This window comes from Onychomys torridus, chromosome 15 (genome assembly GCF_903995425.1).
Source record: "Onychomys torridus chromosome 15, mOncTor1.1, whole genome shotgun sequence".
In the NCBI taxonomy this organism is placed as follows: Eukaryota; Metazoa; Chordata; class Mammalia; order Rodentia; family Cricetidae; genus Onychomys; species Onychomys torridus.
Window position 1 is genome coordinate 47,627,170 of NC_050457.1, and position 27,817 is coordinate 47,654,986.

The 27,817-nt window shown below is 40.7% G+C and overlaps 1 protein-coding gene across 1 annotated transcript in view; it reads left to right on the top strand.

Moving 5' to 3' along the window:
* Window positions 1-21,033, top strand: part of Nup155 (nucleoporin 155) — a 43,527-nt gene extending 22,494 nt beyond the window's left edge. Inside the window, exons 14-26 of the mRNA XM_036206925.1 lie at window positions 80-190; window positions 1,017-1,111; window positions 2,905-2,993; window positions 3,643-3,705; window positions 5,676-5,823; window positions 7,159-7,225; window positions 8,503-8,618; window positions 10,530-10,627; window positions 12,211-12,341; window positions 14,362-14,553; window positions 17,428-17,571; window positions 19,274-19,380; window positions 20,415-21,033. Of these exons, the coding sequence (XP_036062818.1) occupies window positions 80-190; window positions 1,017-1,111; window positions 2,905-2,993; window positions 3,643-3,705; window positions 5,676-5,823; window positions 7,159-7,225; window positions 8,503-8,618; window positions 10,530-10,627; window positions 12,211-12,341; window positions 14,362-14,553; window positions 17,428-17,571; window positions 19,274-19,380; window positions 20,415-20,553 (1,500 nt within the window). The 3' untranslated portion in view covers window positions 20,554-21,033. The remainder of the gene's footprint in view (window positions 1-79; window positions 191-1,016; window positions 1,112-2,904; window positions 2,994-3,642; window positions 3,706-5,675; window positions 5,824-7,158; window positions 7,226-8,502; window positions 8,619-10,529; window positions 10,628-12,210; window positions 12,342-14,361; window positions 14,554-17,427; window positions 17,572-19,273; window positions 19,381-20,414) is intronic.
* The last annotated feature ends 6,784 nt before the right edge of the window (window positions 21,034-27,817 follow it).

A 27,817-nucleotide genomic window follows, 5' to 3' on the forward strand; every position in this document is an offset into this window, starting at 1 on the left:
GCCCTGTGCTACATCTCCAGCCCTCCACCTGTCAGGTTTGGTAATCACTTACTTGTCTTTCTCACTTTTAACTTCGTAGGGTAGTCTTATGTTTCATAAACTTAGACCTGTAGATCAGCTGAGACATCTGCTTGTGAGTAACGTCGGTGGAGATGGAGAGGAGATTGAAAGATTCTTCAAATTACATCAGGTAATTATGCCCTGTAGTGTGATATTTTAAATAAGGAAGCAATAAGGATGTTAAAATTCTTTGTAAATTGGTAGTAAAACATTGTAATACACAGATTTTCTGTTCTCTTTTGTACTCAAATCAACATAAATGTACTGATACTGAAAGTACTAAAGTCACAGAACTCCCCCAGATTTATTCTCTGATTTTGACAAATCCTTATTAAGGTGTACTAGTACAATATGATATTGAAGTCGTATGATAAATACACTATTTACTAAAAGCACCAGGCCTTAATTTATGAGCATGCACATGTAGTGTATGTTCCCAAGCACACTGAATAAGGCAGGAAGTTAAAGCAAAATGTGGAGACATTAGTAGTTAATAGCTGTAACTCTAATTGATGATTTAAAACTGAGAAGGCTGAGGTAAAATTAGTACTGTCGAATTAATGTTAAGTGTACAGACCGAGGATTCAAACTACCTGCTGAAAATCTTCCAAAAATGGAATGAGAAACTTGTATTCACTGCCTTCAATTTTAGTTTTAGTTTCTGCTTTCTTTTTGTTGACTGTGCTGCTCTAAGGACTGTTAGATACCAGCTTCTTAAAATAGTGCCTAGCACATGACAGGTACTCAATGAATGTCGGCTCTTGGTGATAATTTCTCAAAATTAAAAGGCTAGACTACAAGAATAAAAAAAGAGTAACCGTTGATCAGAGCTTAATCAAGAGAAAGCACCTTTAATACTAGTGCCTGAGCTAAACTTCAAGTCAACTGTCAGTTGATTTCATTTCTTGTTGAACACTGGTTCAACTACTAGATGTGTCTTTAATTTTTCCTTACAGGAAGACCAAGCTTGTGCAACCTGCCTTATCCTCGCTTGTTCTACTGCTGCCTGTGATAGAGAAGTGTCTGCTTGGGCTACACGGGCGTTCTTTAGGTATTCAACCGGGTGGCGTGTGTGCGTGCGTGTGTGCGTGCGTGCGTGCGTGTGCATGGAATGAGCCACTTTGTTGGGCGTTTGTTCTGAGAGTTGGACATAGGGCTTTTTGTACCTGCTATACAAGCACTAAGTACTCTACCACTGAGCTATAACCCAAAATGCCCATCAAATACCTTAGTAATATTGTGATTATATTTATATATGGAAGACCTGCCTTTTTTTTAGATTTTATTTTATTTATTTTATATATGAGTGTTGTATCTGCATGTATGCCTTTATGCCAGAAGTGGGCATCAGATCCTATTATAGATGGTTGTGAACCACCATATATGTGGTTGCTGGGAGTTGAACTCAGGACCTCTGGAAGAACAGCCAGTGCTCTTAACCACTGAGCCATCTGTCTAGCCAGCCTGCTTTTTTGTTTGGTTGATTTTTATTTGATTTTTTTTGCTGATACCGGCAGTTGAATATAGGATCTTAAACATGCTAAGCTCTATCTCCTGGGCCACTTTTTAAAAAAGGAAAAAAAGTTGTTATTTTTGTGCATGGGTGTTTTGCCTGTATATGTCTGTGTAGCTCATGTGTGAAGTGCCTTTGGGAACCAGAAGAGTGCATGGATTACCTGTGCCTCCAGTTATAGGCAGTTGTGAGCTACCATGTGGGTGCTGAATATAGAAACCAGGTCCTCTGCAAGACTACCCAGTGCTCTTAACTGCTGAGCCATCTCTCCAGCCCTCTGGGTCTTTTGTTTTTAAGGGGGAGAGCCTCACCATTCAACCTGGGGTAGCTAGCTGTGTTACCTCTTGAGTGCTGGGGTTAAAAAGACACCATTTGTGGACTACTTTTAAAAATGATTACCAGTGTGATAGCTTAAGGCTTGGCCAAACAGGAAGTAGGCAAATTATTAAACTTGATTAATAAGAGTGAAATCAGGAGAATTATACTGCTGATGAGCACAATGCATGCCTCCCTGTTCTCTGGGTCTCCTTTAAATTTGGTCTAGCTTTGCACTTTTCACCAGTTTCTCCTCCGTCTTTTTCCGTCCTCAAGCATGACCAGTTCTGTTTTACATGCAGCATTGGCCCTGAGAAATTCTGGGACGGTAAGGAAACTTGGTGTTGAAGAGAGGGTTGTTTTCTTCTTTTCAGTGCTGGGGATTAAACTAGAAGTCCTACTTCCTAGTCAAGCATTGTGCCATTAACCTGTGCCCAGCCTTCAGAGATTTTCTTCGTGTAAAATACTTCACCAAGAATTTGAAGTATGAGTATGCTGTATAATTTTTAGATTTATAGGGGCTGGAGTGATGGCTGAGGAGTTAAGAGCACTGGCTGCCCTTTTAAAGGACCCAGGTTCAAATCCCAGCACCCACATGGTAGCTAACAACTATCTGTCACTGTATTTCAGGGGATCTGGTCCCCATCTGTCGACTCCATGTGCAAGGTAGTCCATGGTGCACAGACATACATTCAGACAAGACACCTGTACACATAAAGATAAATCTTTTCAAAACTAGTTTGTAAATTTACGGCTGATCCTATTCTATCACAGAGACCACAGTGTCATTTCATTAATTAAGTAAACTATTTGTTACATATCCTTTTTTTAGACATTAGTAGAGTCCCTCTAATTTCCTGATAGCAGTTTCAAATCAACATTTATCAAAGAATTGTGCTAGGTACAGATCTCACTGTCAGCACCATTTATATAAATAAGCCAAAGAGGAACAGGAGTTATCCCAGCTTTTGTAGGGTGCACAGCTTAACTGAAGTTATTCTTTTGTCACACAATAGGTATGGTGGTGAAGCACAGATGAGATTTCCAGCTACTCTTCCCACTCCAAGTAATGTTGGTCCTCTCCTGGGGTCTCCAATGTATTCCAGTAAGTATGGAACCTTGAAATGAAACTTGGTTTATATTTTAGAAGAGATGACATACTTCATGCAATAGAGAATTTTAATGTTTTGATAGTACTTCTGTCTTAGTAATGAAAAGTCTAGACAGTGACTGTTGAATACTTTTTGTTTGTTTGTTTGTTTGTTAGGGGGCTTTTGGTTTCTTTTTTGATTTTTGTTTCGAGATAGAGTCTTTCTGTGTAGCTTTGGCTGGCCTGGAACTTGCTATGTAGACCAGACTGGCTTTGAACTCACGAGATTCCTCTTGCCTCTGTCTCCCAGTGCTGGAATTGAAAGTGTGTGCTGCTCCCACTCCTCACAATATTGAATCTTTCATGAATACTAAGAAGCAACATAAGTAGTAACCAGTAGTATTTACAGAACTCATTTGTGTTCAAAGAGAAAGAGATAAAGAAGAAAATTTCCTTAATCAAATAATAAGCAAGTCCGTATTGGTGTCTTCCGAATGGGAGAAAGTGGACTGACTGATTAAAAATAGGATGCATGTCTGATTCTTTGTATGATAGGTAGTGTTAATCCTCAGTCACACTCATAGTATCTCCTTTACATAATCTCTATCAGATTCAAAGCAGTGGGCAAGTACTTTACGAGTCTCTATTCTCTTTTCCTTTGCAGGTTCTCCTCTCCCTGGTGGTAGTGCCTATCTGAATCCACCCCCTTTGGGGACACCATCCCATGGTATCTCTTTTTCCATGATTTGGCTTTTTACTTCTGTTCATTTTGAAGAGCTAACACTATTAATTTATGTGGTTTTTTGTTTTGTTTTGTGGGTTTTTGTTTTTTTGTTTTTTTTTTTTGGTTTTTCGAGATAGGGTTTCTCTGTAGCTTTGGAGGCTGGCCTCGAACTCACAGAGATCCACCTGCCTCTGCCTCCCAAGTGCTGGGATTACAGGCATGCGCCACCACCCCCCACACCCCCCCCACCCCACCCCCCACCCCGGCTTAATTTATGTGTTTAATAGTTAATGTTAAATATATTAACTTCCCTGATCCCTTAAAAAAATAAAAACAAAAGTCAGAGGCTGAGGTGATGATTCAGACGATAGAATGCTTCACATAAGCCTGAAGATGTAAGTTCGACCCTCACACCCCATGTAGAACAGCCAGTGTGATGACGTGTCCTTGCAGGAAGGGGAGGCTTCCTGTCCAGCCAGCTTGATCTGCTAGCCAAGTTCCAGGCCTGAGAGAGACAGTTCAAACAGGAACAACAACCAAGGTTGTGCTTGGCAGCCCAGATGCATACTTATAATCTTGTTTGGTCTTTACGTACATGCACACACAGATCAGCACACATGCCAGCACTCAGCTAACAGAAGTGGCATCCAAGCGGGTTTTTGCATTTGACTCCGAATGCATCATTTAGGAACTCCTGTAACAGTGTGGCATTCTCTCACTGGCGTGTGGAGATTAACTGGGTCCTCATGACTAATTCATTCTTTTTCACTCCAACTTTAGAAACAGTTTTGATTGTAGATTTTCTTACTTTTCATCCTGCTTTGCCAACATGTCAAAGTTTAGCTGAGAAAACCCATTGAAGTTTACACTTTTTAATCAAGCAAAAGCAAATGTATATCTATTGCTTCCATTATCTCTAAATATTTCCCCTTTTTTGTCTAGATACACCAAATGGATTATTGAAATTTCTAAACATTTCAGACTTTTCTATGTTTTCTTTCTTTTTTCTTTTCTTTCTTTCCTTTTTTCCTTCTCTCTCTCTCTCTCTCTCTCTCTCTCTCTCTCTCTCTCTGTGTGTGTGTGTGTGTGTGTGTGTGTGTGTGTGTTTGTGTTTGTCTCTGTTTCTCTGTAGTTTTGACTGTCCTGGAACTGGCTCTATAGACCAGGCTGCCCTTGAACTCACAGAGATCCCTCTGCCTCCTGCAGATTTCTTTTTAACAAACTTTTATTAATTTGAGAATTTCATACATGCATACAGTGTGTTTGAGCATATTTACCCCCAACTCATTCCAGAACCACTGTCCCAACACACACATACACACACACACACACACACACACACACACACTTCTCAACCTGTGTCCTTTTTTTGTTTGTTTGTTTTAATTGCCCACTCAGTTCAGTTTGTGTTGTTTATATACTAATGGACATGGGCCATCCACTGTAGCCTACAAGACCACAACAACTCTTAAAACCCAGAAGCCTTCAGTTGTTAATAGATCCTCAGTTGGAGGTAGAGGCTCTGAGCCCTTCCCTGTTCCATGCTGGAATGTTGACTGGTTCAGGCTTATGTAACCAGCCATGCTGTGAGTTCCTGCATGGAGCAATCTTCTCATGTCCAGAAGACACTATCTCACCCTGTTCCTCTGACCTCTGGTTCTTACAGTCTTTTCACCCTCTTCCATGATTGTCCCTGTGCTTTCTGGTGGTGGGTTGGGGTTGGGCTATGATGTAGATGTCCCATTGTGACGAAAGACTCTACAGGGACTTCCTCTCTCTGCATTTCAATCTGTGGAACAAAGAAACTTCTCTGATAAGTTCTGAGAGCTGCACTGATGGTTGGATATAGAGATGTGAATTAAAAGGCTGCTTGATACTATGTCCATTTCACAAAATAATAGCAGTAGATTGGAGCATGAGCCCCGAGGGTGAACCTTGGGTTTAGTTTTAAGAGACTTTGGTATTTGTTACAGGCACTCAGCCTCCTACCATGTCAACCCCAATGTATGCTGTGGGAAACCCAGCAATGCAGGCGGCAGGCATGAGTGGTTTGACTGGGCCAGAGATTGTGTTCTCAGGAAAACACAACGGGATTTGCATTTACTTCTCTCGAATCATGGGGTAAGTATCGTGTAGACTACCTTACTACTGTCCCATTTCTACCTATTTGCAATAGTGAAATATTCCTAAATCATATTTGGGACATTATGTGGTGAATTTTAGTTTTAGTTTTAAGCTCATCCATTGATAAGATTGTTTTGGCATTGTTAGCCCTTTAACTGTATTCATTGTTTTATTTCTGTGCATATAGCCTTAGCTTATATCTTCATGCACATTAATAACTAGCCCTATAACTAAATAGTATGTATCTAGATTTCAGCTGGGCTGATCTGGTCTTACATGGCTCACTCATGCATATGCAATCAGATGCAACAGTAGAGTTTTATTTATCCTGGCTGGATTGCTATCTGCTTCGAGGCCCATTTATCCACTGGTGTGAAATGGGCACACAGTTCTGTTCTCTGTATGGCCTCATCCTTCAGTAGGACATCAAGAATTTGCCTCTTGCTGGTGGCAGGGTCGCATGAGAAGGTAGAAACTTGGAAAGCTCCTCCGTGCCTGCTTCTAACAGTGCCATTCTCTGTCTGGCCTTATCTGGCCAACCTTGCTTCAGAAGATGGGGAGGAGTCTTCTTCCCTTTAAGGATGGTGTAGAACCTGTCAGCCTGCACAGGGAAGGGTAGAGGGAAGGATGAATGGTGGTGTTTCTATCTGCAGTCCTCCCACCCTTCTAATTAGCTGCTGTGCCTGGTATATGTTGATACTTGTTGAGGTAAATGCTGGTGTGATGTTATAATTGTTACTTTATATGTATAAGTGCTTTTCCTGCATGTACGTATGTGCACTGCCTGTATGCCTGATGACCATGGAGGCCAGAAGAGGGCATCAGATCTCCTGGAAGGAGAATTATAAATTGTTGTTAGCTGTCATGTGGGTGCTGGGAACTGAACCTAGATCCTCTGCAAGAGCATAAAGTGCTCTTAACCATGGAGTTTTTTTCTTTAGTAGGCTTTTAATTAATAAACTCATTCTGGAGTAATAAGGATATTATGTTTGAAAGTTTTCCAGTTTTCCCACTTTTCCTTTTCTTAAAATTGTATATATTATTGGTGTGTGTGCATGATGGAGAAGAAGCTTATGCCACAATATACATGTGGATGTCAGAGGACATTTGTGATCCGTTCTCTCCTTCCAGCTTCTCGTGGGCTCTAGGGGTGGCATTCAGGCCACTACAAGTAAGTATCTTTTCTTGCTGAGCCATCTCTCGAGCCCCATTTTCTAGGAAACTGAGTACATGTGAAAGTAAGTACAATTATGTTCCTGCAGAGAAGTAACTACGTGTTGTAAAATGTTGCATTCATTCATAGTATAGTAATTAAAACACTTTCTGTTCCAGAAATATTTGGGATGCTAGCTTAGTTGTTGAAAGAGTATTCAAGAGTTCCAACAGGGAGATCACTGCAGTAAGTACTGCTCTACGTCTTCGTGTTTGTATGTAACCAGTAGATGATGTTAATAGAGAGTCTCGCGTGTCTTATTGTTGGAAGTTAGGTGCAGTGATTGCTCTCTCCAGTGTGGGTCTTGTCCCAGCCACTTCCTGAGTCTGCCTTCACAGCCTGCTGCTCCACTTCCGAAGGGTGCTGTGAGGGCCAGGGTCAGCCCAACACTTGCTTTAGAGAGTGTGGAACATCACTTTTCTTTTCAATTCTTTTTAAAATGATAAAGTATCAGGTATTTTTTTGTTTTCCCTTACTGTTTGTTTTTCTGTCTGGTTTTTTGTTACTATTTTTCAAGACAGTCTTGCTATGTATTTCAAGCTGGCTATGATCTTGTGATTTTCCTACTACGACCTCCAAGTACTGGGATTGTATACATGCACTGACACATAACCAGCCCAAACCGTGGTGCTCCTTTAGAGTTCACATTTCTTTCTTTTTTCTTTCCATTAATTTCATTAATATCTTAAGGGGTGTTGGTTGGTTGGTTGGTTGGCTGGTTGGTTGGTTGGTTTATTTGTTTGTTTGTTGGTTGGTTGGTTTCTCAAGACACAGTTTCTCTGTGTAACAGTCCTGGCTGCCCTGCGACTCACTTTGTAGACCAGGCTAGCCTTGAACCGGCTGCCTCCCAAGTGCTGGGGTCAAAGGTGTACGTCACCACTGCCCAGCTTAGAGTTCACATTTCTAATAATAAGAATACACTTTATCAGGGGTTGGGGATTTAGCTCAGTGGTAGAGCGCTTGCCTAGCAAGCACAAAGCCCTGGGTTCAGTCCTCAGCTCTGGGGAAAAAAAAAAGGAATATACTTTATCTAACATAGTATTTGTATGCACTTCCGAATTGGCTGAGTCAGTGATTAATGATAGCAGAAAGAAGGTTCCCTTGAACACAAGATGATTATTAATAGCCAGAAAAGGCCGTGAGGATGTGGGTGGTGTTAATATGCTGTACTGGGATCTGAGTGATGACCACGGAAACGTGGAAAGAGATTAAGGTGTTTTACTGTACATAAATTATATGTTAACCTTAAAGGAACGGGAGGGGAAGGACATGGTAACCTTCATTACTTACTCTTCGTTTTGGCTAACTGGTGGTTCAGTGGACTTAGGAACTGTACTGTTTATAAAGATAGCATAGCTCAAAACTAAATTTGTATATAGATTCAGCGCAGACTCTAATTAGTACTTTTTTCTGCATATACGGTTTCCGTGTCTTTAAACTTTTGAAAACTCTCGCTCTTACAGATTGAAAGCAGTGTACCTAGCCAGCTGCTAGAGTCTGTGCTACAAGAACTGAAGGGTTTGCAGGAATTTCTAGACAGAAATTCCCAGTTTTCTGGAGGACCACTAGGAAATCCAAAGTAAGAACCAGATTTATGTATTCACTATTTTTTTCTTTTCTGTGTATAAAAGATGTCTTTTCTTCTTTCTTTGAGGTCCTGAGCTGAAACCCAAGCAAGTGCTCTCCCACTGCAGTGCAGGCCTAGCTCTTGAGTTTTCCCTTCTGTTTATTTTGTTAAACCATTAGACCTGTACCATGCAGTCATTATTCATTCATTCGTTCGTTCGTTTATTTATTTATTTGTTTTTGGAGACAAGGTTTCTTTGTGTGGCCCTGGCTATCTTGGAACTCACTCAGCAGACCAGACTGGCCTTGAACTCAGAGATCTTCTCTGCCTCCCAAGTGCTGGGATTAAAGGAGTATGCCACCACTTCCTGCCAGTCATAATTTTTTTTAAGACAGGGTGTCACTATGTAGCATTGGCTATCCAGGAACTCACCTTATAGACCAGGCTGGCCTCAACATCACAGAGATCTGTCTGCCTCTGTCTCCTGAGTGCTGGGGATTAAAGGTTTGTGTCTCCACACCCAGTCCAAGAGCTATCCTATGAAATGGCATTTTTCTGTAGATTCTGGTGTATTCAAAGGTTATACACCATCACTTTCCCCCCCCCCCTGGAGCTGAGGACCGAACCCAGGACCTTGCTCTTGCTAGGCAAGTGCTCTACCACTGAGCTAAATCCCCAACCCCACACCATCATTTTTATCTAATCCTGGAATGTTCTCCTTGTACTAGAAAGAAACTTTGCCCATTATCAGTCCCTCTCCATTTCCTGTCTTCCAGTCCCTGGGACCAGTAGTCTACTTTCTGTCACAGTGAATCTGCCTAATTTTACCTAAATGAAAATATGTGATATCATTTTTTGTGCCTGGATTATTCCTTTCTGTAATGTTAAGAAAGACTGCGTCCATTTCTATTTTAGGGAAGTGTGTGTGCCATGGCATCTATGTGAAGGTCTGAGTACAAGTTGCCTGAATTGGTTCTCTCCTTCCACTCTGTAGGTTCTGGAGATCCTGTTCTGGTCATTAGACCTGGCAACAAGCACTGTTACCTATTAAGCTGTCTTACCCGCCCAGACATGTTATTTTCAACAGCATCCGTTCTTTCTAGCCATGTTCTAAATCCAAGCAAGCCCTCTTTTTTATTTGGCAGCTTCTCCCTTTTCATGGCAACCAGCACTTGTGGTACGGTTTCACAGTCCTATGAGTAAACTCCTGAGTTAAATTAAGGAGACCTAGCATTCATAACTTTCTGATGGTCATAAAAACAAAATGACAACTTGACACTAAATTATGCCAAGGTTTTGATAAACTTGTCTTTAAATAAAAAAAGCCAGGTGGTAGTGATAGCATACCTTTAATCCCAGCACTCTGGAGGCAGAGGCAGGCGGATCTCTGTGAGTTTAAGGCCAGCTTGGTCTACAGAGCGAGTTCCAGGACAGCCAGGGCTGTTACACAGAGAAACCCTGTCTTGAAAGAAAAAAGCCAAAAAAAAAAAAAAAAAAAAAAAAAAAACAATAAATCTCATGCTATTAATGAAATACTTCAAAAGCCTGCTGTGAACTGTCTAGATTTTTTAAGTATTTGTTGTTGTTGTTGTTGTTGTTTGTTTTCAGTGAATGTTTGGCACATTGCGGTCTTCAAACATAGGATTATTTCTGATGTATTGGCAGATTTGGTTGACTTGTGCATCCAGCGATAGCATTTGAGAAAGTTGTATCTATCAGCAGGCGATATTTCCAGTTAAACTTGCTGAATGTAAAGATTGACCCTCGGTCACTGTAGCTTTAGTGACTGCCAATTGTTAGTGTAGGGACTAGTACATGAGCTGTGCAGTCTTGTCTTACTAAGATGAGAGAGACAGAGAGAGAAGTGTACACCTTAGGTACCTCAGTGAAGCTGTCACACGCATGCTGCTTTTTCTCTTTCAGTTCTACTGCCAAAGTGCAGCAGAGGCTGGTAGGATTCATGCGGCCTGAGAACGGAAACACCCAGCAAATGCAACAGGAGCTGCAGAGGAAGTTTCATGGTAAATTATTTCTTGTAGTCAGTTATACACACTTGACCCCACCAAAGAGTTGCATTACCTGAATAGGAAACAATGGACTTCCTTTATTCAGAGCAAGAGTGTCCAAAAACACAAGCTTTAAGATTAGTATTTATGGCCGGGCGATGGTGGCACACGCCTGTAATCTCAGCACTCAGGAGGCAGAGGCAGGTGGATCTCTGTGAGTTCGAGGCCAGCCTGGTCTACAGAGCTAGTCCAGGACAGGCTCCAAAGATACAGAGAAACCCTGTTTTGAAATAAACAAACAAACAAATTAGTATTTATTATTATTAAAGTGCCATCTTTGTGGTTGGGAAATAGAGCAACATGGAGATTATTTCCATAATTCAGCTTTACCTCATAGTATATCAAAGTATATAATTCATTTACACTTCTTTGCCACTACAAAGCATGATACACTCTATTTGATGAATTTCTTCATCATAGTGACATACATCTACCATAAAGTTTGCTGTTTTAGTTTTTATTTCAGTTTTGGACAGTTTCAAACATGCATATACATTCTGCTTACTCTCTCCCTCCATCCTTTCTTCCTCCCTTCCACCCTACTCAAACCTCCTACACACCCCTAATTATTTCCTGGCTTTATGACTGTGTTTTGTTGTGTGACCTTTTTAGTTTAATCAGGGCCATCTGGGTGACCATTGGTTTGCGACGGTCCATTGAAGCAGATGGGGTCACCAGTTGGGAACACAGCTGAGGAACAGACTCCTCTGCCTCTGAATCTACCCCTGTGGAATACCCATACTCCACTTTCGGTCCCCAGAGTCCCAAGTGTACAGTTGAGCACATTCAGTTATTCACGTTGTTGAGCATCTGCTACCAGCATCCATCTTTTGAACTTTTCATTATTCAGTAGTGAGTCTCGGTATAAGCATGACATAGTAACTCTGCTTTCCCTACCTTCAGCTGATGGCACCGTCCAGTCTGCTTTTGTTTCTGTCCAGTGGACTACTCTGGGTTCTTCATTTTATTACTCCTTGCTTCACTTAGCATACTGTTTTTACATTCATTCATGTTATAACGTGTTAGAATTTTCAGTGTAAGATTGAAAAACACTCTTTTGAATTATATATACCATATATACTGTTTTATTCATTTTGTTCCTTTTAACATATTCTACTTATTTAAAAGATAAGGCAAAATTATCCTGACTGACTGAATTGATTTAATAATGTACTAGGGTATATTAATGTAGGGTGTGATAAACTCAGTCTTAAGAGGCGTGGTGGTGCCTTCCAAGTTATTGTTTTAGTGGCACTGTGTTGGAAGTGGTCTGCATGTGTTTTGGGTGAGAGCCTTTGAATGTGGTTTGCTTAGGAAATGAGACAAACACACTGCAGTGTTTTTATTTACATATGCAAATGTTCTTTGTGTGTATACACACAACTGTATTTCATGAGGGTGAAAACATGAATGATTATTGTTGCCGTGGTGGAGGCAGGGAGAAACATGGCGATTTCACTCTTAGCTGTTCAATTTGACGTAAGTAAACAGCTCACCCTGTGTCATTTTATATTTCACTAGTTGTGTTTTGTCATTAGAGGCTCAACTGAGTGAGAAGATTTCACTTCAGGCGATCCAGCAGCTGGTTAGAAAATCCTACCAGGCTCTGGCTTTGTGGAAACTCCTTTGTGAACATCAGTTTACTGTCATTGTAGGAGAACTTCAAAAGGTGAGGTGGATTGTCCTTTGGGGTTGTTGGATACCCACAGTGCTTTAAGTCTTGACTTTAGTGTTCATGTTGTGTTTTGTTATTTTAAAGAGTTTATGTGTGCCTGATGTGGCACCTGCTTTTGATCCCAGCACTTGATGGCTGTGGCTGAAGAATCTCTGTGAGATGTAGGTCAGCTTGGTGGTCTACATAGAGAATTAATTCCAAGACAGCCAGGGCTTTGTAGAAACTCCATCTCAAAAGGAAGAAAAATTGCTGTGTCTGTGTGTTTTGCCTGTGTTTATGTAAGAGTGCCCCATGCCTGTCTGCTGCTGCCCAAGGAGGCATCAGATTCATGGAGCTAGAGTTACAGATGATTGTGAGCTTCCATGGGGGTTCGGGGAATTGAACCTGGGTCCTCTGGTAGGGCAGCCAGTGCCGCTGACTGCTGAGCTGCCTCTCCAGCCCCCTCATGTCTTGGCTGTAAGCAGCATTTCAGGTGAAACAGTGGCACTACCCCACCCCCACCCCAGAGAGTGGTTATGGTTACAGTGGTGGTGGTGGTTGAAATTTCTCCTTACTTTTAAGCTTCGTTTTTTTGTTTTCCCTTTTTAAAATTTAAAACTCATATTTAGTTAATGAAAGCTATTTTATTTTCCATGCCAGGTAGGATGCTTTTGAATTTTGTCGGATTGTAAATTAAGGATGTATGCTTTTTCACCCCCTCTATCATTGTGATCTGTCTTGAAAGCTTCCTTTCAGTCCATTGTCAATTATGTGCTCAGAGAATGCAAAGTAGGTGTTTGTCCCATAACTTGCAATATTCACTAGATATATTTGTTGAAATTTAAGAAAAGAAAATCTGTCCCTATAAAATTACTTAGTGGGGGTTGGGGATTTAGCTCAGTGGTAGAGCATTTGCCTAGCAAGCGCAAGGCCCTGGGTTCGATCCTCAGCTCAAAAAAAAAAAAAAAATTTCTTCGTGGACTATAAATGACTTTACCCTTTAGAACTCAATCTTAGCAAGCAAATTTGTCCAAAATTCATGCATTTAGAGGCTGGAGAGATGGCTCAGAGGTTAAGGGCACTGACTGCTCTTCCAGAGGTCCTGAGTTCAATTCCCAGCAACTACATGGTGGCTCACAACCATCTGTAATGAGATCTGGTACCCTCTTCTGGCCTGCAGTCATATATGCTGTATACATAATAAATAAACAAACAAACAAACAAATAAATCTATCTTTAAAAAAGATTCATTCATTTAATGTTAGAATCCTTACATTATTTAGGAAAAATAAAATGAAAGCACAAGGTTCTTTTTTCTTTGTTTGGTTTGGCTTTTTTGAGACAGGATTTCACTAGGTAGCTCTGTCTGTCCTGGAACTCATACACTCCAGCTGGCCTTCAGCTCATAGAGATCCGCCTGCCTTTACCTCCAAGTCCTGAGACTAAAGGCATGTGCCACCACACCCAGCTCGAGCCAGATTTTTTAAAGTAGCCTAGTGTTTTTTTTGCCAGCTGCGAAAAGCAAAGTGGCCTGGTACTAATGCTGACTCTGCCTTGACCAGACTTTTCTCATATATAAAGTGGGAGGGTTCAATTAGACCTACATTTGTCTAATTAACCTCCAACTTTATATGATTTTATTGCAGATTTTTTGCAGTTATGTATCGGTGGTTTAGTGTATTTTCTTTGTCAGCGCTGGGAATCAAACCAGGGCTTTACAACTAAGCTGCACACTCAGCCCTATTTTCTCATTTAAATTACAGTCTACTAGTATTTAAGTTATGTTTTGTTATTAATGAAATCTCAGCATTGTGTCTCGTACTTGTAATCCTAACATTTGGGAGGAGGAGACAGGCAGATCTGTATTCAAGGCCAGCCAGGTCTACATAAATTCCAGTCCAGTTAGTGCTACCAATAAGAGACTGTCTCAAAAAATGGAAACATACACACACACAAAACGAAAGACAGAAAATTTTCACTTTTTGAGGAAATAATGTATTTCTGTGATTTTTGATGCAAGGATTTCTCTTTCTAGGAATTTCAAGAGCAGCTGAAGATCACCACCTTTAAGGATCTGGTGATCAGAGACAAAGAGCTCACCGGTGCATTAATTGCTTCTCTTATCAGCTGCTACATCAGAGACAATGCTGCTGTGGATGGCATTAGTTTACATCTGCAGGACATCTGCCCGCTTCTCTATAGCACAGATGATGCGGTTTGTTCTAAGGTAATATGCTTCACTGCTTTGTTTAGTGTTTTCATAGATGAGTTTATAGTGTGATAAATGGGAATGGAGAACTGGTGGTTTTTCAACATATGACCTCAGGGCCTTCACTTAGTATGTTTGGTCTTAGAATCCTCATCTAAAATAAACCAAACACAGTACACATAAACTCATGCATAATATACATGCAGATAAAATTAATAAATAAATTGGTTTATGTGGTATTTGGATCTTTGATAAGTGTGTGAAAACCGTTAAGTTTGGGACCATTTGATGGTCTTTTTCGCTTTGGTCTAGATTTTTAATTATTCTAACCCCGTGCTGTGGAGTTCAGAGTAGCACAGGTTCAGTGGTTTAACAAGCTCCACAAGACTGCAGACATCCTAAGTTCAGTCCCAGCACTCAGGAGGCAGGTGTGCAGCACTCTTGATAGTTCAAGGCCGGCCTGTTCCACATAGCAAGTTCCAGTCTAGCCAGGGTTACATAGTGAGACCCTGACTTCAAAAGAAAAAAGAAGAAATCTTAGTATTTGCTCTAAGTCTTTAAATAGTAAATTCCAGACTGGCCTGGTGGCATACACCTTTAATCCTAGCAGTTGGGAGTCAGAGGCCAGACGTATCTTTGTGAGTTCAAGACCATCCTGGTCTACATAGTTCCAGGACAGCTGCATAGAGATCCTGCCTCAGAAACAAACAAATAAATAAATATAAATTCCACAGTAACCACAAGTTCAAGTGCTGTTTGTTGTTGTTGTTTTGTTTTTCGAGAGACAGGGTTTCTCTGTGTAGATTTTGGAGCCTGTCCTGGAACTCGCTTTGTAGACGAGGTTGGCCTCTACCTCCCAGTGCTGGGATTAAAGGCGTGTACTACCAACTGCCTGACCTTAGTGATGCCTCTCATTCATGATGTTTATATTGGTTGTTTTCAAATTTCAAATATCATAATTATAGATTTGGTTAAAGCTTATTTATAATAAGACAGTAATGACTATTAAGAATGAGACCGAGACAGGGGTGGTGGCGCACGCCTGTAATCCCAGCACTCTGGAGGCAGAGCCAGGCGGATCTCCGTGAGTTCGAGGCCAGCCTGGTCTACAGAGTGAGTTCCAGGACAGGCTCCAAAGCTACACAGAGAAACCCTGTCTCGAAAAACCAAAAAGAATGAAACCATAATTAGATCTTTTAAAATACGTATTGGGCCAGGTGTTTTGGCACTTGCCTGTAATCCCAGCAATCAGGAAGATGGGGCAGGAGGATCAAGCATTTAAGATTGTCCTCAGCTGTGTAGAGAGTTTGAGGCCAACCTGGGCTGTATGTGAACCCTGCCTGAAAAAAACCCTGAGTACATGAAGGGTAGAGTATTGAAAACTCAGTATGTTAATATTTTAAAGTTGGGGTGTAGTAGTCCTTTCTGACAGGCTGTTGAGTGTTTTTAAAATAGAGATGATGCAATTATCAAGTCCTCTCCAGCAGTATAATTATTCTCTACATTCTTTCAGATTTTACAATTTTCTCCTAATATCTTTAATAGTGTACAGTTTAATGGTTTTAGCACAAACTTTTGTATGCATAACCTGACCCAGTCTAATTTTAGGAAATTGTCATCATCCCCCAAAGGAACCCTGTACTCAACAGTTAATCACTTCCTAGTCTGTCCTTACCTTCAGCCCTAGGCAACTATAAGTTTACTTTCTGTCTCCAGTTTGCATGTATATATCTTACTTTCATTTGTTTGTTTGAGGTTATTTGTTTTGGGGGGGTTTTAGTCCTGGGGATTACACCTAAGGCCTTCTATATACAAAGAATATGCCCCAAAATGTGTTTATTGTTTTTTGTGTATAGAGAGAGCTGGTGCTTATGTACATTCATAAGCATCAATATGGAGTTCAGGAAACTTTCCTAAGTATTACTTAGCTTTGTTTGTTTGTTTGTTTGTTTGTTTAGAGATAGCGTAGCCTGGAGAGTCCTAGTAAGCTAAACTGGTTGGTCAGCAAGCCCCAGGAATCCACCTGTCTCTGTCTCCCTACTGCTGAGGTTACAGGCTTGTAGCTCCACATCTGGATTTTTTACATGGTGTCAAACTTTGTTTTGATGCCATAAAGGCAACCATGTTCCCAAATGACCTACCTCCTGGCCCGCAGATATGTTTGAAATTCCTCTTTCGATAGTCACTAGAAACTACTCACTTAATAATACGACAGTTAGGCAGTTTGCTGAATCAAGAGTTACAGTTCCATATTTCTGGGGCTGGCTACTGGCTCAGCAATGAGAGTACTTGGTGCTCTTACAGAGGACCTGAGTACAGTTCCCAGCATCCACATGGGGGCGCACAAATGTCTGTGCCTCCACTGACACCAGACATGTGTGGTGGTATTGTGTTCCCCGAAATATTGTGCGCCTTAATAAACTAATCTGGGGTCAGAGACAGAACAGCCACAATATTAAACATAGAGGATAGGCAGTGGTAGCACACGCCTTTTATCCTAGCATTCCAGAGGCAGAAATCCATTTGTTCAAGGATACAGCCAGGCATGGTGACTCAAGCCTTTAATCCCAGGAAGTGACGGCAGAAAGAGAAAGATATGTAAGTCGTGAAGACCAGAAACTAGAAGCATTTGGCTGGTTAAGCTTTTAGGCTTTGGAGCAGCACAGTTCAGCTGAGAGGCATCCAGTCTGAGGAAACAGGATCAGCTGAGGAATTGGCCAGGTGAGGTAGTGTGGCTTGTTCTGCTTCTCTGATCTTCCAGTGTTCACCCTAATAACTGGCTCAGGTTTGATTTTATTAATAAGAACCTTTTAAGATTCCTGCTACAGACATGCACATGGTGTACATTGGTACATGCAGGCAAAGCACTCATCCGAATTTTGTAAATTTTCTTTTCCAGATTTTATTGTGCAGTTTTTGGAGCAGCAAGTTTGTACTTTAAACTGGGATGTTGGTTTTGTTATACAGACCATGAATGAAATTGGAGTGCCTTTACCTCGACTACTAGAAGTTTACGATCAACTCTTCAAGTCACGGGTAAGGAAAATAAAATGATCTTCCCTAAGTTTCCCAAGATACAGAATGAGGTATTTTGATTGCATGATTGTGGGTATCTTATCATTTAGGCTAAATGATTTCAATGGAGATTGGCTTCACTGTGCAACTCTTAACTGAGGGTTGCTTTGCTTTGAAATACTAATATTTTACATAGGTAAACATATAATTAACCGGGCAGTAGTGGCGCACACCTGTAAACCCAGCACTTGGAAGGAAGGCAGAAGCAGGTAGATCTCTGAGTTTGAGGCCAGACTGGTCTACAGGGCACGTTCCATGACAGCCAAGGAGGGCTGTTACACAGAGAAACTTCTACCTAAAAAACAAACAAAAAACCCATAAGTATATGCATTTACTCGTGTCTTAATTTTCTGGGGATCAGATCTTAGGGCATTGCTATGATTGCCAAGTGTGCTACTACTAAACTGTAATCCCCCCTTACTTGCTTTAAGCAAACAGAATTAACAGCACATTTATTCATAGAACCTCATTTTTTAAGAAACCTTTGGTAGAGGATAGGGAGATCTCAGCCTAGAAGTAAAGTGCTTCTAGCCCAAGTTGGATCCGAAGGACCCATATCAAAAACTCAATGCAATGGTGTATGTTTGTAATCCCAATACTGGAGAGACAGACAGTGCATCCTGGGGCCTTCCAAAGTGTAGGTAATAACAGATTATGGTTCTGTGACTGCTAGTTTCTTTTACTCTAGGATCAGACTGCATAAATTCAAAGGAAAATGGGTCACAGCCCATAGAAATACCAGTTTTTCTTTAATTTCATATTACATGTTCTAATGATAAATCAGTTATTCTTCCTAAAAAGTATCACAATGTGGTCTTTTATTATTTTTGTTTGTTTCTTTCTTTCTTTTGCTTTCTTGAGACAGGGTTTTACTGTGTAGACATGGCTGTCCTAGAACTCATTCTGTAGACCAGGCTGGCCTCAAACTCACAGACATCTGCCTGCCTCTGCCTCCTGAGGACTAGGATTAAGGACATGGGACACCATGTTCAGCTTCTAATGCTTTTTAAAGGAATTTTGCTTGGATTCCAAAGACTTCTTTAACCAACATAAATAAATAGGAAAAATACACACACACACACACACACACACACACACACACACACACACTTGATGAGTTGTAAGATAAACTGTGTCTGTGTATACAAAGCAAAACACCCATACACATAAATTTTTAAAAAGAGAAAGGGTAGCAGTTAAGGGAAATCACTTAATTTAGAAATTAAGAAAATTTATTCACTTAGAAATTTGTTTCCATCCTTAGAAAGTCAGGGAACTCACTAAGACGTTAAGTAACTCTGGAGTGACTCAAAGTTAATGAGGCAATTCTTATTGATCCTTTCCTACAGGTGAAAAAATCAAAAAAGGTGTCACATGATGAACAGCCTGCTGACCAATAATGTATTGACTAGGCAAGAGCATTCTCAGACAAAGCTATCTGGCTTAACATACTTGGGAGAGAAATTAAGACTAGCTAGGATTTTTTTGGTCAAAAACTTTTCTTCCTAAAATTAAGAAGTAAGTTTGTAGAGTTTTTCTTTATAATGATAATAAATCCCATGTAAATGTAGGCAGACTGAAACGTATATAGGCAGCATCATCTGCCTGCTTCATTTTGTCTCTTTTTAAGCCTCTGTCATCTCTTTAGGTTTTCTCTTCATAGGATCCATTCTGGAACAGAGTGAAAAGGCCACTGCACCTTTTGGATTGTATCCATGTATTACTAACAAGATACGTTGAGAATCCAAGCCAAGTTTTAAATTGTGAGAGGTAACTATAAATTAAATACTGTATTATAGAAAAAGGTTTAAGTGTTTCTAGTAAGTACCTGGGTAACAAGTTGAGAGTGGATATGGAATGCTCTTAGAACACTGGTTCTCAGCCTTCCTAATGCTGCAACCCTTTAATACAGCTCCTCCTGTTGTGCTGACCCCAACCGTAAAATTATTTTCATGGCTACTTCATAACTGTAATTTTGCTACTGTTATGAATTGTAATGTAAATATATACTATGCCTCCCCCAAAGAGGTTGGTACCCACAGGTTGAGAACCACTGCTCTAGATCTTACAAAGAAGCACTAAAGAATTTCTTAGGTACATTAGCAATAACTATTTAAATGGTCACCTAACCATTATCATTCATGAAAGATAAGAAATTTTTCAACCATAGTCCTAAATTTTCTAAAGTGAAAATAATTTACAACTACTTTATGCTCCTTCTTATGACCTAGGACCGAGACATTTCTATTATGTCTTTGTGGTATGATTTCAAGGAAAAGTCTTTTTAAAAGCTGAAAAGGTGTAAATAATAATAACAGGAATCATCCTCTAGTGCCTCCTCAGCTAACAGTCTTCAAATTGAAAAAGGTGATTATAAGGTAGCTGACCTCCACCTTATTCACCTCTCTGTTTCCTGCTACTTACCATTTACTGTTTTCTAATCCGTTTTTCAATGGGACTGTTAGAAAGTCAATCAAAACCTGGTCTGAAGCAGCCCTTTGAAGGAAGTGGGTGTAAGTATAGATGGTTGAGGGTCTGAATCAAGGGCTCAGGGATTAAGAGCACTTTTCTGCTTTTGCAGAGGTCCTGAGTACAAGTTCCAGCACCCACATAACAGCTCACAGCCATTCATAGCAAAAGCTGCAGGGTTCCTGGTGCCCTTTTCTAGCCCCCGAGGGTACTAGACATGCACATGGTGCACATACACACATGCTGGCAAAGCACTCATACATGCAAAAATAAATGAACAAATCGTTATTTTAAAACAGAAGTAAATGGGTGATCTGATGTCTTTCTCTTTACAGGAGAAGATTTACAAACCTCTGCCTGGATGCTGTTTGTGGTTATCTGGTTGAACTCCAGTCAATGAGTTCTTCAGTAGCAGTACAAGCCATCACTGGGAATTTTAAATCTCTCCAAGCAAAGTTGGAACGGCTTCATTAATTATTGTAGTATATTTTTCTTCTTGCATTTTGGTCTGTAAAATAAAAGCTCAGCTGGGTCCAGAAATCAGGTGTTGTATATCTAAGAGTTTTGGTAGAAATTTCTTTTTAATAAGTGATTGTTAGCTACAAATAGTACATTTGCCAAATGAATTCTTTTTTATGACTAATTTTTGTTTTGTTTTGTTGATTAGTTGGGTCCAGGTATGTAGCCCAGTGGTAGAATGTTTCTGCAGTATGTAAAATGCCCTGGATTCAATTTCCAGCACTACACACAAACACATCAATTTGCAAAAAACTGAAATAAGATTGTGTATGATTCTGACACACAAAGATAAAGTTCTTATTTTAAATTTTACTACTAGCAACAATTTTGAATTTGTATTATTTATTTCCAAGTTTATCTGGTATCAGTGATTAGATCCAGGTCTTGGGGAGGCAAAGGCAGGCAGATTTTTAGAACTCAGGGAGAGTTCCAGGCCAGTCAGGGCTATATAATGAAACCTTGTCTCAACAAATGAAAAAACCAGGGGCCGGGCAGTGGTGGCACACAGCTGTAATCCCAACACTCAGCTGTAATCCCAACACTCGGGAGGCAGAGGCAGGTGGATCTCTGTGAGTTCGAGGCCAGCCTGGTCTACAAAGCGAGTTCCAGGACAGCCTCCAAAGCTACAGAGAAACCCTGTCTCAAAAAAAACAACCCCCCCCCCCCAAATCAAAACACCTTATAGTCTGGGTCTGTTCCCATACCGTTGGATTCTGTAGCAGCCCTTAAGTATGCATTTTTTTTTTAGTTAAATTTTAGAAAATTTCCTGAACTACTAATTGTATCAGTTACAACCCTTTAGGTTCTCTCTTTCTCTCTTCCATTCACCATAAATATGTACGTTAGAGTTTTTATGTATACATTTTTATATATGTATGTATGTATATATGTGCTGGATATGTGTGTATTTATATACAGAATAGTTGAACATGTAATAAACTTGTAACACTGTTATGAGTATTTAAAACTTACATGATGAGCCATCTGTGGTGGTGCATACCTTTAATCACAGCACTTGAAAGACAGAGGCAGGGGAAACTCTGGAGTTCAAGCCTAGCCTGGTCTACATATTGAGTGACAGGTCAGCCACAGCTGCACCCTGACTACTGTTTCCTTATAGCCCTCACCCTCAGGGTGTGTATGTTTCAAGCCAGCAACAGCAGCAGCATCCTGGATTTGTTACAAGTTACATTCCTGGGTCTCAGATCAGATCTACTTTGGCATAACTGCGTAGCTATGTGTTTTAACGGCCGTTCCGATGGATCCAGATTCATGTCACATCAGGAACAACCCACTTGCTGTGTCTTATGGATTGAGTTCCCTCTCTGATTTGATTTCTCCAGCCCCCTTTCTTACCAATGACCACAACACAGGTTTTACCCAAATTATAATGATGAAGCAGAATTGTTAGTAATCTAGTTTTTTGGTTTTTTGGTTTTTTTTTAAATATTTATTTGTTATGTGTAATAGCCAGAAGAGGCACCAGATCTCATTACAGATGGTTATGAGCCACCATGTGGTTGCTGGGAATTGAACTCAGGACCTCTGGAAGAGCAGTCAGTGCTACAACAGTCTCACATATCTTAGGCTGGTGTCAGACTTCATGCCTGCCTAGAGCGATTTTGAACTTCTGATCCTCCAGCCTCTGCCACCTGAGTGCTAAGACTATAGGCATGCTTCACCACGCCCACTTTTCATGGTGCCGGGCATTAAACCAGGGTCCTATAAATGGTGGAGAAGCATCTTGTCACTAGGTTGTGTTCTTAGCTCCCACCCTCTCCCCTTTTTGTCAGGGTCTCACCGTGTACCCCAGGCTGGCTGCAAGCACACCCTGATCCTCCCGCCTCAGTTTCCCAAGTACTGGGAATCCACACATGCCGCCATACCCAGCTTCCGTTGTGACTTAGGCTGCTGGGGGCGTTAGCCTATGTTTGCTGTCACTATTGCAAGTCTGGCGGTTTGTGAAATACAGCTTGGGCATATTTCTACTTCGACTTTTACCTCTTACTAGGATCTTATATACCTTTGCCACATATTTTCTTAGAATTCAGATTCCCTTTCACTTACAGTCTTTGTATATTTCATAAAGGATCAAAGTACCACAAATTGGGTATCACTACCTCATATTTTCCAGCTTTCATTTTCTTGAGTTTAGCCTTTTTAGGCTATAAAATGACTGCATTCAAAGTATTAATGGTTTTAGCATTTAAAATTCTGTTTTGTACTTATAAATGAAGATCTTGTTTAAATGTATAATTTGAATGTAGATCCATTATGCTAGAAATACATGCTACTATCTCCAGTTATGTTTTAAGTGTATTTACGGATTAATACATTAACATATATGTTACATATACTCATCTGGGCAAGGTAGCTCTTGCATAATCACCACACTCTGGAGGCTTAGGTAGAAGGATTCAAATTCAAGGCCCGCTTTGGCTTAATGGTGAAACCCCATCTCCAAAAAGAGAGAGAGAGAAATGTATAGAGATGACTATACACACATATATGCACAGTATCTTTGTATACTGTGCAGGATACAATGTCAAAAGGAGGAAATTGACAGATATCTGAACACTGTCTCTTTTATTCTTACAGCACACTTTGAGAGAGCTTAGGAATTTTAGTCCCTCAGCAAATGTTTGCAACGACCTCCCTAAGAGAAAAGATACCACTGGTCCACTGTTGCTAAAACTTGAACAGTCATCAAAGGAAATGATCTGGATGGCCTGTCCACTCAGATTCTTGACTTGTACCTGCCAGGGCGTGCTGATGCGGGAAGTGTGGTCAGATGTCACCATGGCAGTGGTCTAGCACACTGTCACTGTGCGATCACACTTTGTTCCTGATCCTTGGTCAGTGAGTTACATTTATGGTATAAATGTTACATGTGTTTAGCCAGTGAGTAGAACTGTCATTGGTAGGGCATCTCAGGAAAGTGCATTCATTGTGGACAGTTGTGTCCCTGAAGGTCTTGGTTGTGATGTCCCTGTGTTTCTAGATAGTTTCATTGTGGCAGCATGGTTAGGGAAGAGACAGACTATTTACATGTTTATACAAGTTACATGATGTTGACCTGACAGGTGTGTGTTTGACAAGTTTTTGATTATTAACTGTTAATAATGAACTGTTCACTTCATTGAACACCTGTATCACATTAGCTTCTGTTTGTTTTATAGTTAAGTGAATCTCAGCCATCTTTCACAGATTGTTCATTCTCTTCCTTAAGATACTTTGTATCTCCATGTTTCCCCTTTCCTTCACTAGAGGAAAAAGCAAAGAAATGAAGAACTAAAGCCCCAAGTCTGAGGTTTTGAAAGAGATTAGTGTTTTCTTGAGTGTTCTCTTTCAATATCTTAATAATAAAACTTTTCAAAATACTGAGTCTGCTACTAAAACGTAAAACTCTTTAGTTTTGTTTTCATATATAAGTGAAGAGGTTGAAGCTAAATGGTAAGACTCAAAACTAAATTTTTGTAAGAAATAATGCTATTTTAAATTGACTTAATTATTCTTTTTCTTCAAATAGTAGACATTAACTGCAGTCAGTTTTACTTTCTCATTTTAAATCATTCTACAGCACTATGTACCATGTTTGAAATTAAATATTTGTCTTGCGGTTGCCATCACCTAGTCCTCATATACCTCTCCGTTGCTTCTAAGGGGAAACAAATGAGAGAATAATGACTTTTACATGTTAAGTTAGTTGACTCTGCAGGATCCAGAATCCTGATTGTGGGTCTCCAGCCCACGCTTGATTGGCTTCTGAGCTTACTCTGTGGAAGCCTGACCAAACCTGAGTGCGTCCTTCCTCCCTGTGCTCTGCCCTCTCTTTGGCTACTTCATTTTCTTCCTTCCGTCCTTACTTTTGAATTGTGTAACTTAGAAATGTAGCCGGGCATTGGTGGCACATGTCTTTAATCCCAGCACTTGGGAGGCAGAGGCAGGAGGATCTCTGTGAGTTCGAGGCCAGCCTGGGCTACAGAGTGAGTTCCAGGAAAAGGCGCAAAGCTACACAGAGAAACCCTGTCTCGGGGAAAAAACAAAAAATGATATCTTCTTAAACTTCTGACCTCCGTCAAAAATGCAGGAGTCACCAGTTTCTAAACAAGTGTTTCTCCAACTACAAGTGTCCTTCACTGGATCCTCTGTATTCAGGTCCACTGTTCAGGCACCACGTTTTGTTTCAGATACCACCAGACCTGTCAGACAGTCTTGAATAGGGGAGTGAGGATTGAGAATAAAACAAATAGGAAAAAGACATAAAAGACAGAGGCACAGAATAGGTTCAGGAGGGCTTTCAGTCAGTACCACAGCAGCCCCCAGTTTATTTCTCATAGCATTTTTATACCCAAAGCAAGAAGAGCAAAAGGCCTTATCATGGATCAAGGAACAAACAAGCATAAACACCTTAATTTTCAAAACATCTAGTAACTGCCTTTGGCCAAACATCCTATTATCCAGCCATAAGGAGCAAAGACAAGCTTGAACTCTTGAGTAAAGATGGAATCAAGCCACAAGCTGGAGTCTCTGTGGGCTCCCACAGTTAAGTGCACTGGCTGCTCTTCCAGAGTTTCTGAGTTCAATTCCCAGAACCACATGGTGGCTCACAACCATCTATAGTGGGATCTCATGCCCTCTTCCTTTTTAATGTCATACATGCAGAGAGAGCACTCATACACATTAAATAAATAACTAAATCTTTAAAGAAAGAAAAAAGAAAATAGTAGGATGACAAAAACTATTTTCAAAAGTAAGGATAAACTTGAGGGGTAGAGAGATGGCACAGTAGTTAAGACTGCACACTGCTCTCCCCAGGGACCTAAGTTCAGTTCCCAGTGCCCACATCTCATTGTTCACGACTGCCTGTAAACCCAGGTTCAGGGGATCCAGTGCCTTCTGGCCTCTGCAAATACCTGCAGACACATGGCATTCAAACACACATTTATAAACACATATGCACTTGAACAAAAAATAAACTGAAACATATACTAATTTCAAGATTTTCTTTTGTTTGTTGTTTTTGATTTTTCAAAACAGGGCTTCTCTGTTTAACAGCCCTGGCTGTCCTGGAACTAACTTTGTAGACCAGGCTGGCCTCGAACTCCCAAGGTCCTCCTGTCTCTGCTTCTCAGCCATGTGCACCACCACGCCCAGCTCAAGATTTTCTTGTAAAGCCACAGCAATCATGTTAAGGTAGTTCTGTAAGAACAGATATATTAATGAAAAAGAGTAAATATATGTAAACAATTGATTTGCAGGAAAGGTATCAAGTTCAATAGGGGAAGATAGGCCAACACATAGTATTAAAACAACTGAATATTTGTATTTTAAGAAACTAGCACTGGACATTGGTGGTGGACATCTTTAACTCCATCCAGCACTCAGGAGACAGAGGCAGGCAGATTTCTGTGGGTTGGAGTCCAGCCTGGGCTACAGAATGAGTTCTAGGGCAGGCTCCAAAGCTACACAGAGAAACCTTATCTCAAAACAAAACAACAACAAAAAGCATTAGAGCTGTGTGGGATCCCCTTTTTCTTCACGGTCCATTGGCCACCAGTCCATGAGGATAAAGGGGCAGAAGCAGCAACAGAATGCTTTGCACAGGGCCTGTGAACATATTAGAGAAAGCTCTCCAGGAGACAGCTACAGTGAGTCAGCTCAACTTTATTCCAGAGTGAGGGGGAGATTTATAGGATGGGGATCACCTAATTTGAATTAAACAGCACACCTATCACAAGGCTCCTAATACAAGTCTTAGGTCCTATCACAAAGTTCTGGGGTTGGGGATTTAGCTCAGTGGTAGAGTATTTGCCTAGCAAGTGCAAGGCCCTGGGTTCAGTCCTCACCTCTGAAAAAAAAAAAAAAAAAAAGCTCCTATCACAATGTCTAATTACCATATGGGCACAGGGGGAAAGCTGCAGGGAAGAGATTAAGTCAGGTATCAGGGCAGAAAAACGGGTCTCCAAATAAGGTCAGGCCCAGAACAGGGTGCCTTCTGCTGTGGGGTGGGGATCCATGTTGTTGATCTCAGAGAGTGCCAGGCCATGGTAGACTGCAACTTCTATCCAGCAGGACCTCCCAGCAGAGCTGGGCTGTAGCTCATTACAATGTGCTCAGTGTACATGATCATGCTTCTCACTTTAGTCCCCAACACAGCCACACAAATTAGTGTGCCATGTGTAAAGAGGAACATGATCTGCATCACAGAAGTAGGGAAAAAATAATGCCCAGTTAAGCATATTTCTTAGGACTCAAAATGCTTTAATCTGAAAAAAAAAAAAAAATTAGTGAGATGGGCCTTAACAAAATTAATGACATCTTTGAAAGACATTAAGAAATTACAAGGACAAATCCAGGATGGTTAAACAGTTACCAATTATAGAATGGGTATTCTTGAGGCCCTGAAGTTAGTATACAGCACATCATTTAATTAGTTAATTTGAATGTATATAACGCCTGGATAGTAAGTACTCTTACAAGTGAATATGGACAAAAGCTTGAAAAAGTTTTCCACACCATTATTCAGTAGGGAAATACATATTCTATAATAATTCCACATGGATGTAAACAAATGTAAAAGATTAAGGACTGGAGAGGGCTCAGTGGATAAGAACACTTGCTGCCCAAGCATGAGAGCCTCAGTTCCACCAAGAGAGACCTTGACAATGCATGCCTGCCTTCAATCCCATTGCTGTGGGAGGGCAGGGAAGGGAGCGTAAAGTGGTCACGTTAGTATGTCGATGCAGATAGATTCTTTCAGGTATATACTCAAGAATGCTATAGATTATCTTTTGTTTTTGTTTTTCCAAGATAGGCTTTCTCTGTGTAACAGTCCTGGCTGTCCTTAAACTCGTTTTGTAGACCAGGCTTACCTCAAATTCAGAGATTGGCTTGCCCCTGCTGATAGGAAGTCACAACATGCCCACACGGTTGGGCTTGCCTGGCGGACAGCCTAGTTATTTCCGGTTCAAAATAGCCATTTGCGGGTCAAAACATCGCACGTGACTAGGACTCCCTGGCTTTGCATGGTTGCATAAAGCGCACGGCCATGTAGCCTACACATGTGTGAAGTAACCACTCTTTAAAAAGCTGGCGCCATTTTGCACAGGTCTCTTCTCCTCTTCTCCTCTCTTCTTGTCCTCTTAATCACGTGTGTGTTCCCACAGGCCTGTCACGTCTGTCTCTTCCTATCTCATATTAATAAACAGCTCTTCTG